The 13804-nt window shown below is 40.5% G+C and overlaps 1 protein-coding gene across 1 annotated transcript in view; it reads right to left on the bottom strand.

Annotated features, from left to right (window-relative positions):
- Window positions 1-1058: 1058 nt before the first annotated feature.
- sgpp1b (sphingosine-1-phosphate phosphatase 1b) overlaps window positions 1059-13804 on the bottom strand; it is a 41487-nt gene continuing 28741 nt past the window's right edge. The window contains exon 3 of the mRNA XM_070879492.1: window positions 1059-8077. Within this exon, the coding sequence (XP_070735593.1) occupies window positions 7526-8077 (552 nt within the window). The 3' untranslated portion in view covers window positions 1059-7525. The remainder of the gene's footprint in view (window positions 8078-13804) is intronic.

The following is a 13804-nucleotide window of genomic DNA, read 5'->3' as shown; positions in this document are numbered from 1 at the left end:
TTGTTACACTACACACTGTCCCCTCTTCCAGGTCATCTATGTATATTGTAAACAGTTGTGGTCCCAGCACCGATCCCTGTGGCACACCACTAACCACCGATTTCCAACCCAAAAAGGACCCATTTATCCCGACTCTCTGCTTTCTGTTAGCCAGCCAATTCTCTATCCATGCTAATACATTTCCTCTGACTCCGCGTACCTTTATCTTCTGCAGTAACCTTTTGTGTGGCACCTTATCGAATGTCTTTTGGAAATCTAAATCCACCACATCCATCGGTACACCTCTATCCACCATGCTCGTTATATCCTCAAAGAATTCCAGTAAATTAGTTAAACATGATTTCCCCTTCATGAATCCATGTTGCGTCTGCTTGATTGCACTATTCCTATCTAGATGTCCCGCTATTTCTTCCTTAATGATAGCTTCAAGCATTTTCCCCACTACAGATGTTAAACTAACCAGCCTACAGTTACCTGCCTTTTGTCTGCCCCCCTTTTTAAACAGAGGCGTTACATTAGCTGCTTTCCAATCCGATGGTACCTCCCCAGAGAATTTTGGTAGATTATAACAAATGCATCTGCTATAACTTCTACCATCTCTTTTAATACCCTGGGATGCATTTCATCAGGACCAGGGGATTTTTCTACCTTGAGATCCATTAGCCTGTCCAGCACTAACCCCCCCCCCCCCCCCTAGTGATAGTGATTGTCTCAAGGTCCTCGCTTCCCACATTCCCGTGACCAGCAATTTTTGGCATGGTTTTTGTGAAGACACCTGCCCTAATTTCTCCTGATGTGGCTCAGTGTTAATTTGTTTTTCTCAATATTCCTGTGAAGCACCTTAGGATATTTCACTACATTAAAAGCGCTATATAAATAAAAGTTGTTGTTGATGATTACTTGCTGCCCGAACAGTTCTGCTGAGAGCAGATAAAAGATTAAAAGGTAACCAGCCGACTACAAGTTCAATTATCAGGAGCCATTACCCAAGGAGTACTTTTGCCAGCATTTTATGTTCAACAAAATAAACACTGAAAAAACCCACACAGTCAGATAAGTCTCATTGTACTTTTTATTTTAAGCTCAGTGCAAACTGCAATTACACAAGTGAATTGTGAGCTATGCCACATATGACATTGCTGACCAGCAGAGCTGAGAACAGTGTTGGGGGATGGGAGAAAATCAGTGATCAACACACAAACTGTTACAATATTTAAAGCCACAGGGTTCAAGGCAGAAGATGATTATCTGGAAGGCAACATTTAAAAGATCTGAATAGTTTAATAAAAAAAAACACATGCTTGCAACAAAAAAAATATATATAATACTGTTTTGGTGCTACCTACACAGATTTTTTAAAACATCCTTTTGTTCTACATTTTAACTTATGTAAAATAATGCAATGCACCTTTATTCATAACTGTTCAACATTCAGAGTTATAATTAAACATTTAATTACCAGTACATTTACTCTTCAGTCACCAGTGACAATTGTTTGTCTTTCTTCTGCTTTTCATCAAGTTCTGCTATGGATATATGCCAATCAAGAATCATACCATCCTTTGAGAGAGTCTTTCTGACCACCTTTTTATCCCTCCCAAGAAATAATCTTTAAACAGATAGTTTACCACATACATTGAAGATTGCAGAATAAAGACTGAATTCCCACAACCAGGTAACACCACACACTCCAACTTCTTCTATGTAAAGGTTGTGCTGGAATGTGACATCGTGCTCAGCTGGGCTAAAGGACTTTCTGTCCAGCACAATAGTCAAGCTAGAATGGACCATCTCAAGTTGCAATGCCAGTACTCCCAACAGCTTAAATTGGCTTTAAGAAAAACTCTAGAAACCAGACAATGGAGAAAACAAAATATCTCCCTATTTTATTAGATTACAACTGAATTATTTCAAAAGGTGAATGGCGAAGAGCATTAGCACAAAAGTTGTCAGCAAAAAGAGGAAGGGTCATCGTATGAAAAGCTTTGACTTGCTTAACGGAAAAGGGACAACTAGCAGTTGAGAAGTTTAACTATCAAGGAGTAAATAGAAAACAGTTATGAAAAAGTAAAAGAAAACCAATGGTTAATTTGGGTCCTGTTCAGTTTGAAGAATCCCATATATAGAAAATCTGGCAGAGTCAACACAGAAGGATTTTATCATGCATTTTTGTTGTGTTTTGAGAGGGTTCTCACATGAATTCACAAATCCATTTACAGTCAATAACATTCATATTACATCACAATCTGAAACATATGCCACAATGAATTCATTTATTTCTTTACAAGCCCACAACCTTTGTGCAATGTTCAAATGAAGATTAAAAAGACAATTGTATATTCTGAAAACAGCCAATTCCTACAACCATTGCAATTTGAGGCAGTTAATAGGCTTTGTTATTGTACCAAGACTCCACAAGTAATTCCACAACTGTGTAATCTCTCTCTCTGCATTATCAGTCTGCTGAAACGATGGGGGCTCTTATGAGTTACATGGACAGTCTGCAGAGAGGTGGGGACATATCCTTTGGACACATACTTGGTAGAACAAGAATTCACTCTTTGCCAATGTATCCCACTCCTTTAATACCAAGCTTCCTTACAGGCCACTCCTGTGTGGAGTTCACTTTCCAGATCACCTGTGTCCATCACCCACACTCCCACCTGTATACAATTTGCATTTTCACATTTAAATATGCAAGCAGATTTATCTGAGCAAACCAATTGGCTGGGGCAACTGTGCCCATGCAGTTTCAACTGGCAGGCAATTCTCCTATAAAATGAGGAAATTAGGTCAAGGAGGCCAAGTTATTGGATGAACAAGTCAGCAAGTCCTGATACAAGAACATCAGACCTTGTACACTGGTGATGGTCATTAAACTTCCAATCAATAGAATTGTTAACTTCAGAAAAACTGTACACCATGCTGCTTCTTAAATCAGATAGCAATTAAGCAAAGGAATTGCACTTAGTGCTTTAATAAATAAACCTGTTTCACCCAAAATATTCTTTAACCCTTTAAGGACTGTAATAACATTTCAGAATAAAATTTCAAATACAAGTTTCCAATTTTCTTTGTTTATTCCCAGAACGGGTTAAGAAACAATCTTTGGTTTCAATCAGTTCTCTAATTCTACTTTACAACAGACATCATTGGAAAGTATTAAGAAAACGATTTGGGGGTCAGAATAGACAAGTGGTACAGGCATGCCAAAAGTACATCAGATCTTTCATCTTTAAACATTTAGTTAGAAGCATCTGAATTCTGTGCTCCTTCTGGATTCATTAAGTTTCATCATTCCAGAATACCCATTTTGTAAAGTGATGCAGGCAATCTGCTTTGGTTATAACATTCAAAATTTAAAAAAAAATTCAAACACGTGTTCCCCAAATTTCAACAAGCCTCATTTACAGACATGTGGAATGAATAGGGAGGGAGTATCCCAAAATATTCATTGTGCATAGGCACCAATAGGATTATTGTATCACAATAATCTGAGACGTTCCAGGCTTAGGATAGATGATTATATTGTCCATATAGCCTCAAATGTAGTTTACAACATAACCACAGATCTTACTTACAGGGTAGATTAAACCAATAGTGCGCATTTAAGTGTGTTCTCCACGACCCAATCACCATAAATATTAAGGGCTGAAATAAAAAAAAATGCATTCCTACAAAGGAACATGCACCATCTTTTTTGTATAAAGCAATCAATCCGTACTTAAAAAAATATTTGTGGGTATTTTATACATCACACCCATACCAACACTTCAATGTTGTGCGCTGACACAAGTGCTTTAGGTCTGGTATACAACAATCAGCATATGCCCATTTGGGGTGTCCTTGCTTAAAATGACTTTGCCCTTCTAGCACTGCTGATCAAAAACAAAATCATGTGTGTACTTTCACAAGGGCAACTGACATTACAGTTTGCCCTGTAGGCTCTCTATTAGCTGCAGGGAAGACAATAACACAATATTAATTTATATTTGATCAATGATAGATGTCACTGCAGTAGGTTAGATGCTTCTAACTAAATCTGCTATAAGCATCATAACTCTTCCCTCTCAGCCAGCAAACAATGCATGCTGTCCAGGGGAGGAAAATCTTAAAGGGGAGGAGTGATCAATGAAAGCCAGGTTTACAATTTAAGATGAAAGGTCGCCAAGGACAAAGTGGCCCTACAGCTTTCAAAAGAAGATACATTGAGAAAGTGGGGGGAGGGGGAGGTGGAGAAATGAGGAAAACAATCAAACCAATGCAGTAATTCATCAAACTGAACCCAAATACTTCTCAATTCACCAAATGTCCCACACTACCCAAAAATATTGCAGCTTTTTTTTATTTTGCTGCACAGTTGGTTTGTAGTCGCAATGTACAGGGGCGAAATAGTTACGTTATTCTCAGTCATACCCATATAAAGATTTCTGGATGGTTCTAGCCAAGGACCAAAATCAAAGGGGTAGTTTAGTTTCCACAGAGTAAGGTATTAGAGAACAAATGTTTGAATTATTCCTCCCTACTCCTTCCCTATTTTACCTCAGGAATACAGTGATACCATTGTCAATGAGTCCCTTAGCTATGTCTACACAATGTGGAATGGTACAGGAAGAATCGGCCACCATTCAATATCATGGAATATTGTTGATCTATAAAAGTAAGCAAACCTCACTGGTTCTAAATCAGGTCAGATTAGTTTAATTTAAAAACAACAAATTTAATGTAAACAGGGTCAATCAGGTGTAGTAGAATCTCTCACATCTATGCACTGTCCCTAGACAAAATTACACAAATGCACAAACACTATATTGTCAAGTGCAGCAGCTACACTTTCTTGGTAATCAACATTCTAGAAACTGAACATGTAAGCAAGGTAAAATATCAACGTGATCCTGTCAGCAGAATGCCCAATGAGCCTTTTCCACTAGAACCCTTCATGGTCACTCATAAGATGCACAGGATGCTGCCCCTCTAGCACAGCATAAACTTGCCTACAGGACATGATGCAGCTCTGCATCAACTGAATCAGTGCAAATCGGGTCTACTGTCATTTCAAAAAAAGGCAAAGGAGTATGGTAGAGGGGGAAGGTTGACAGCAGGTACGCAGTGTTCTCCAGCCTTGACAAAACAGATTTTTGTAGCCAAATTAACTTGAACCCAACTTTCAACAGAAACTAGGAGGGAAACTTCCCTAACCAACAAAACTCTCCCTTAAAATCCAGGATATATATAAATAATATATATATTATATATATATATTTTTTTAAATCACACTTGTGACTTTTACACGGAGTGGCCAACAAGATAACAATTTCCTGAAGCACAAGTTACAGCAGCAGGTATAGAAAGACTTGGATTTATATAGTGCCTTTCACGACCAGCGGACATCTCAAAGCACTTTACAGCCAATTAAGTACTTTTGGAGTGTAATCACTGTTGTAATGCCTGTGTGGAGGCAAACTGGAGCACCTGATTTCAAGGCGAAATTGAGATGAGAATTTATGGCCAGGTCTCTGCCAGAAAAAGCACATATGTGACGCAGATAGTCTTCGGAGTGACACACAATTACTGCAGACAAACAGACACATTTATAAATTATAAATACAACCAGCGATTCCTCCACACATGAGAATGACAAATGTTTGAAGGGAACAGGTGCAGCATTCTTCCTATTGGGCTTTCTGTTAAGGGGACTATTGCTACAGGGTGAAGACCAACAAGGAAACAAAATTTTTCATACTGCAGGTTAAATATAGAATTTAAAAAAAATGTGTGTGTGTTGTGACAAAATGGTTGTGATTAATGCTGCGTACTGACATGCACAGCTTGAGTTGCTGTTGTCAGGATTATCAGCGGTTATGCAAGTCCCCCCAGCCACTTTCACGAAACCAACAGCCAATTTAAAAACAGCACCGTCAGATATCTGCTGTCTCAGAGGAAAATAGTGTGAAACAGTGGGGCTGAAAAACACATACATTTTAAAAAGTACCTTTTTTTGTGGGGCATGGTACTCCTACTGGGAAGGGTTTAAACTGCAGAGCTCCATGCAGAAAATATGGGATTCAACTAATACATTCATCCTCTAGAAAGACAGATTTTCCAGTTTCGATCAAGTAACCTTCAAATGAAGGTATCTTTCACAACTTCCATGATAACATAAACCACAGAATTAAGTCAAGGACATCATCCATTTGAAGAGATTGAGATTTACAGTCTCCCCACACATAGCAGTTTCACCAGATCCTGCATTACACATAGGGCACGGCTGCAAAGCCATGTGGAAAAATAAGCCATTAACACTGCTTATTTCAGTGAGGGAAATCACCAGGATCGTTAACATTGTATGCAAGGTGGGCTACCATTGTAGGAAGCCAGGCAGCAATGCTTAGTGCTCAAATCTGGATCTCCAGCTATTCCCTCATGAAAGTTCTCCCATTGTTTGGCCTGCACGATCTACATTTAACGAGATAATGCAGAGAATCAATAGACAATCAGACCGTTGCTTTATCAAGGTCTTGAGGCATCTAACAGATATACCACTGCAACATTCGCCCTTACAACTGAGCTCAGAGCCCAGGAGAGGCTTAGCATACTGGAAAATCTTCTCACTCCATGGTACATTGAGCTGTGCCATCAGGGGACAGTTTGCTGGAACTAGGTCCAACTTTCAACATGGGAAATATAACTTTGACCTTCATAGTGGTCAGTACTTTTTCTCTATCATGAAGAGGGTCCTAAAATGTAGGACATAAGCAATACAGGTTTAACAAGGTGGTCTCAGGCTGAAAATGTAAATACAAGGGACACTGTTATACCAAGAGAATTGAATCAAGTGGTTACTGACTTTAAAATCTCAAAGTTAATGGCACCTTGTATCCTTAATACTCCAAACCTTACATTTAAAATCAGGTCTGACTAACCAAAACTGAAAAAAATCTATTTAGAAAAGAGCTGTACTCAGATGAAAAACTTTTACTTTCTAAGTATTGCAATTGTATGTTTAAGTTGCAAATTAGGAGTGTGGCCCAAACCTAAACAGTTACCGGGACTAAAACTCCAATAGGTGTAGAAAGGAGTCTCAAAAAAAAAGTTGCACGACTCATCATCTGAGGCAGTTAGAATTTATGATATCACTGCAGAAATTACAGCAATTCTTATGCAATAAACTAAAAGGCACAATTGAATAAGCAGTTAGATACCTGAACCTTAAGTCTTTGTTATTACTATATTACACTGTACTCATTCTGCACAGATTTAATCAGCTTCTGTAGGAATTTAATAAGAACTTTCATAGCCATTAAGAGTTCATTTTCCTCATTCTCTTCCGAAGGCTCAAATCTTCCATCTGGACACAGGAAAAATTCCAACTTCTTAAATTTGTGGTCAGACCTCAGCATTCTCTTCCAGGCAACCACAGGCTTCGTATGTGTCCAAACAGATGCCTGCTCAAGGGCAGAGGCAGAACAGGTAACCATTCTGGAACATTCCCAATTAAAACATTGCGTTCCTGCTTGTCTTCCCATCAAGAGAGATTCAGGTAATTAAATAAGGAAGGAACCAGGAACAGGGCCACGAATCCTACCATTCCATACGTTATGTAACGATAGGGAAGTTCCACCTCCATTCTCTTCCGTGCCTGGCGGATGTCAGTGCATGGAATCCGGAATATCTTGCAGGCCAGAGGGATACTGCCCGCTTTCAGCACTGCTCTGGTCAGTAACAGCACCACCACCCCAACTGCGAAACGCAGAAAAGCTCTTGTAATGAGATTAAATGTGATTGCTGGGGGAGAAAATGGCAGAGCATCAAGAGGAGGGTCTGGCAATATGCCAAACATGTGATTGACATGTGATGCACAAGCGATACCTGCGCCTGTGCCTAGAATCTCAGCAGTGTCGCCACGAGATGTGCTCCATGTGTCAAGGGTAAATGAAAAGAGGCCCATTCCTAGGTGAAGGCTGATGATGAATAAAGGGGCATACTTGTAGGTTAAGTTGAAGTTGTCAATTAGGTCCAAAGCTGGGTGGAAGATGACTAGGATTAGGATGCTGTAAAGCACACCAGCGATGACATCCTGTCAGAGAAAGAAACAAAGTCATTATCAGAATAAGGTATCAGAAGTCCAAAAAATAGATCAAACTTAAAAACTAGAGCCATATCAACCTATGACCTAATGTACTTTGATAATTATATACCCTATACCAGTAAACAGATCCCACTAGAGACCATGGGCCAAGTGGAACACAGCGAATAATTTGAAAATGTTCTCAATGAAAGGCCCAGAACCAGATTGTCCATTCACAATGGACTTCAGCTAGTCTTACCCCAGCAGGAAAATCCTTTGGTGTTTTGTTAATTAACAAACCATGTTTTAAAAAAGTCTTTGCATGAGCCCACAGAGACCGCAAGATAGTCAGCAGTTTCAAAATCAGGCCCCAAGTCCTCTACACAATTCTACATCTGCCAACAGTAGAGCTTCCAATCGGAGTAAAACCAGACGAGGCTGTAAACTCAAACAAGATGTAGCAAAATTTACTGAGGTCAATTTAGGCCTCTCAACAGCTAGTCCAGCCAACTCTTAACTTTATATTAAATATACCAGTAAACAAATGAGTATGCAAAAAATGGTGGTTGTGCATAAATGCAGATCAGTTAGAAGATCTGGAACGGGATCTTTTCTAAAACTAACTTTGGAGACAAACCTCCCCCGAAACATGAATAGTCACAAAGAAAACAAGGGTAAAAGAAAAAGGGGAATGTGACATGCCAATTTGGGGACAAATGGCAGAATGGCTTTGTTAATGTGCTATGCCGTGGAGTGAAGGGAAGTGGGCTTACTATACAGTAGTAACTTTCTCCTCCACCACCGCCCCCCCCCCCCCAAAAAAAGTAATCTTGTCCACGTAATCAAGGAAAATACTGCATGAAGGTCAGAAATTTCTCAACAGAGAAGGAGGAAATAAGGCTGGAGGAAAAAGTCGAAGATAACATGGAACAGAGACAGACATAACGCTTCGAGAGCTTCAAAGAAAATGGTTCATCTTTTATTTAAAAATCATTGTACTCTGCTAAAGAGCAGTGATTTCATCCCACTCACTCTACATGCTAGGCAGTGACTGTAGCACTCCAGTTTATGTCTGACCTCTCTTCAGTAAAGCAACTACTACAGGATGATATATTTTTATAGTTTACTCTATTAAAGTAGGGTTTAGCTACTTTAGTGAAAGTACTTGAAAATAAAATTACAGCTTAAAAAGTTATGTTATAGATTTAAAGCTTTTTTAATATTGCTCTTCACTAGGTGGAAAACACTGGCATCTGTTCAATATTAAATAGGGTTCACTTTATTTAAAGATCAGTGTACTGTGGCATTGGTGGAGATCACAGGTCATTTGCATGTTTTCCTGACCATGGATAGTGTGAATAGGAGAGAGAAAAATAAAGCCACATTCTCCAGAAAATGAATTACACAATATAATTGGAGGGAATTAGAGGAAGGGCATTCATGTGCATGTATGCTTATGTTGTAGTAACAGTTTTAAAGAGATAAAAATGTGAAGAAACTGATCTCCTTTATCTGCACTATACATTCCTTTCAAGCTTTGCAGTTCCTTGCTTTTTGTGTGCAATAATGCATCACGTCCGTAACAATGTATTAAATCACACGACATTTGGTTCCCTGCTTTGTGGGTTAAAATCTTGGAACTAGACACTGAGTAACAGTAAACATACTCAAATAATTAGTGGTCAGACAAACAGATGACTGCAAAAGCTAGTTTGATAATGCTGCAGGCAAAGAAAGCTACTCTTCAAAGTACTTGCAGCCCAACCCAAGTGAAGCCAAACACTGCAAACCACTGTGTATATTAAAACACTGAGCCTAGTGTAATGTAAACACCATTAATCTGCAATGCTACAATGCAATCAGAGGGACATTTCCATGTCCCAATATTTATTTTGTGTTGAGGGGCTGACAGTATGTGGAGCAGTACTAGAAGAAAAGTTAATAGAAGTGTGAAGGGGGGGGGTGGGGGGTCACAGGTTCCATTCTTCACCGTTGTTCCCCCAGAATCACTTTAAAAGCTATTTACTTCCTGAGTGCTGCAAATGGATGCCACACTATTACGGTCTCAGTAGGAACGACAATCGTGAGCGACATTGTCCTGGTCCTGGGGATCAGCATTCTCCAACCATCCTCGGAGCTGGGTGATCCACTGATCTATCCATGTCCTCTGATTTTAACCACCACCCCTTCCCGAGAAATGGACATCGCTCTGCAGTATATTTATTTAAATGATTTGGTGTTTATTGGATTGTTGGTGGTTTCCCTGCCCAACTCTACTTGGAACTCCTTCACGGCAAACGAGCCAAAGGTGGGCAGAGGACACGTTACAGGGACACCCTCAAAGCCTCCCTGATAAAGTGCAACATCCCCACTGACACCTGGAAGTCCCTGGCCAAAGACCGCCCTAAGTGGAGGAAGTGCATCCGGGAGGGCGCTGAGCACCTTGAGTCTCATCGCCGAGAGCATGCAGAAATCAAGCACAGGCAGTGGAAAGAGCGTGCGGCAAACCAATCACTCTTTCCCTCAACGACTATCTGTCCAACCTGTGACAGGGACTGTGGTTCTCGTATTGGATTGTTCAACCACCTAAGGACTCATTTTAAGAGTGGAAGCAAGTCTTCCTCGATTTCAAGGGACTGCCTATGATAAATTATCTTGGGCTCTAATGTTCTCATGAGCAGGACCACATTTAAGGACATCAGTTCATGAAAGTCAGTCAACAGCGGAGAGATTTCAGATTTCTAAAACTTGAGGAAAGGGAGGTTGGAGATGGTGCAATAATTTGCAAGGGTGGGTGATGCCAGCAGTTTTGAAAGGAAGAGCAACAGTACCTGAGGAAAGGGCACCATTTACAATGTCAGCTACCATAGGGGCCAGGAAGGGAAGTTTGAAAGTCAGCAGTTTAGTGAGAAGGGAGTCAAAGTAGGAAGGCGGTGTCATGGACAGGATGAGCTTGGAGAGGACCTGAGGGGAGATGGAGAGATTAGACAAAGATACAGGTTCAGGGATAGGGCAGCAGGCACTTGGAGGGATGGGAAAGCAGTAGAACCAGCTGAATGAAAGGCGTTCATTTTAATGGCAAAGTCGTCTATGAGCTCTTTACACTTGTTGCTGGAGCTCAGAGTGGAGGAGCAAGGGAGAGAGAGAGAGATTTAAGAAGACAGCTGGTAGTGGAGAAAAGCTGGAGGTTATCTTTGCTCTCCAGGATGATCCGGAAGTAGACGACAGTTCTGGCAGAGGAAAGTGAGGCCCAATAGCACCTGATGTGGTCCAGTCAGATCTGATGACAGGCTTATATGTTGAGCACAGGCAGGTTATTTGACCAAGGAGGATGTTATAGCCACATTCAATCTGAATTCCACAACTTTTCCAAAAGAAGTCATGATCGACAGCTGGCTGATTTTTCCCTCATCCTTGAGTCAGGGGCACTGAAACGATCAGTACTGTGCTTACCACTACCCCAGTGAGATCAGCAGGTAGGACCTTGTGCTTTGACTGTCTCTGCCACTCGTGTTCTTTTAGAAAAAGTTTCTCATGCCTTTATCACATTTCCTGTTGTAAGTCATCAGTTTCTTTCGACAAGCATAGTATGGTATGTTAAAAGGTATAGGCAGGACTGAATTAGAAAACCAGAGACCTGTGGGTGCAGCCAAATTATTTTTCACCCTTTTATTATATTAAGAGTACAGAAGTTATCCTGTAGGCAAAGCATGACTGCTTATACCGTTTCTACCACAGTAATGTAAACAGATAGCTTCTAAAAAAGTAAAGCATTAAAAGATACATCAACTTGCAAGAAACCGAGATTGGCACTAAATTACATCCCAACCAGACACCAGAACAGAAAGCAGAAATACTGTATCTGATTCAAAGATGCCATTTAATGTCAGAGCCCATGTATAAAGGTTCATAATATACTATACACTTTATAAATCGGAGTAGGGACGAGTGAAAGTGCAATACATATTCCCATCAGAGGGACAGGAAGGCCCTTCTACGACAAATTGGCAGTGTAACTGAAAGCTCCATCCACAGCCTGCTCCAACCTACAGTACTTGCTTTATAGTTTGCTCTACTTAAAAATACAGGTTCAGAAACAATTTATCTGTGTTTTGGCACCAGTACTAGGATTAGTTATAACAGTTGAAAACAAAGTTTCTGCCAAGAGCAAGTCCCAAATAAGGCATTATTCCTATCAAATTCCATTTCCTTTTAACATGAATTGGTTGGAATCCTACAGTGAGTGTTTACCCCATTTTGTCCAAAGATCAAATACTGTTTTCTGCAGTACTGCATTCCCTTCAATTCTCTCCAAGCCCTCAATGCTCATGCCTCAGTCTGTGCTGCAACCCAGATAAAGAGAAGAGAGATTCAGCAAGGTAGACTGAGATAAAGATCAAGGATAGAGATCCTGCCTGCCACCCCATCAGAGTTTCCTTTTTGTTATTTCCTCCCCTCTCCCAGCTTAAAACCTGTTCCAGTTCTGACAAAAGGTCATCAACCTGAAAGGTTACCTCAGTTTCTCTCTCCACAGATGCTGCCTGCCCGGCTGAGTATTTCCAGCATTTTCGGTTTACATTTCAGATTTCCAGCATCTGCAGTATTTTGCTTTTGTATGAGAGAGAGAGAGAGAGAGAGAGGAAAAAAGAGCACGAGAGAATGAGAAAGAAAGAAAAGGAGAAAGAAAGAAAAAAAGCATGTTCAGTCCCATGCATTGCATAAGTTCAGTTCTGCCCTTTCACTTGCTGAGCTCCTACCAAAGACAATTCATCATCGCAAGAAATGCCAAAATTTACCAGTACGCCAGAATTTTTGTAAACGCACGAATATAAATTGAGACATACTTAACCATCTTACAAATCTCCACCACTTTTAGTATCAAATCTGTTCACTAAAATTTCAATTTCCCCTGCCAATGATGTCCAATTGCCTATTATTGCTAAAAGCTAAAAGAGAAGTCTATATTATATCCATGTCATGGATTAAACAAGTTGGTCTATTCACACTAAACTAAAACTGCAGCAAACTCATGTCCTTAAAAAGCAGGCACTACATCCTTGAAGCACAATATTTAACCAGAGACATTTTACCTTCAAAACTTCAGTTTGACAAAATGATTCACATACTCCAAATCACTGAATTGGTGCGCACCTCCAGCAGTGGCTTCTCTCCCTGCTTCTGCATTGTTACCTCAGGAGACCCCAAGGATCTGTCCTGAGCTCCCACCATTGCCTCTTGTGGTCAGACTGCTTGTCTGATATACATTCATGGATAAGCTGCAATTTTCACTAGTTAAATTTTGGGAAGATTGAATCCATCATCTTCAGCACCCGCTACAAACTCCGTACTCTCCTTGCAGATTCCATCCCTTTTAGGCATCGTCTCGGGCTGAATCAGACAGAAATCTCGGTATCCTATTTGATGCCGAGCTAAGCTTCTAACCCTATTGGCTCAATTTTCCCCAATGCAGTTTTTTGGCGTATTGCCAGAGTTATGCCTGTGTTTCTTGATCCCAACTGCTCCAAAAATAGGTAGCAAGTTTCCCCACTCTATTTTTTGCATTTGGCGCCACACAGCTTCTGGGGGGGGGGGGGTTGTGGAGCTTAATGTCTGCGCCGAAAAAATGTGCGCGCGCCCCACCCACCCCCAACCCACTTCTGCGCATGGACGAAAAAAGGGAAGTTTTTGACGTGATTGCTATGGGTGCACATGCCCAGCACAGCTCCCTGTCGGCAT

This window comes from Pristiophorus japonicus, chromosome 4 (assembly GCF_044704955.1).
Source record: "Pristiophorus japonicus isolate sPriJap1 chromosome 4, sPriJap1.hap1, whole genome shotgun sequence".
Classification (NCBI taxonomy): Eukaryota; Metazoa; Chordata; class Chondrichthyes; family Pristiophoridae; genus Pristiophorus; species Pristiophorus japonicus.
Note: the sequence above shows the minus strand (reverse complement) of the source record. Positions and strands in the feature narration are given on the sequence as shown.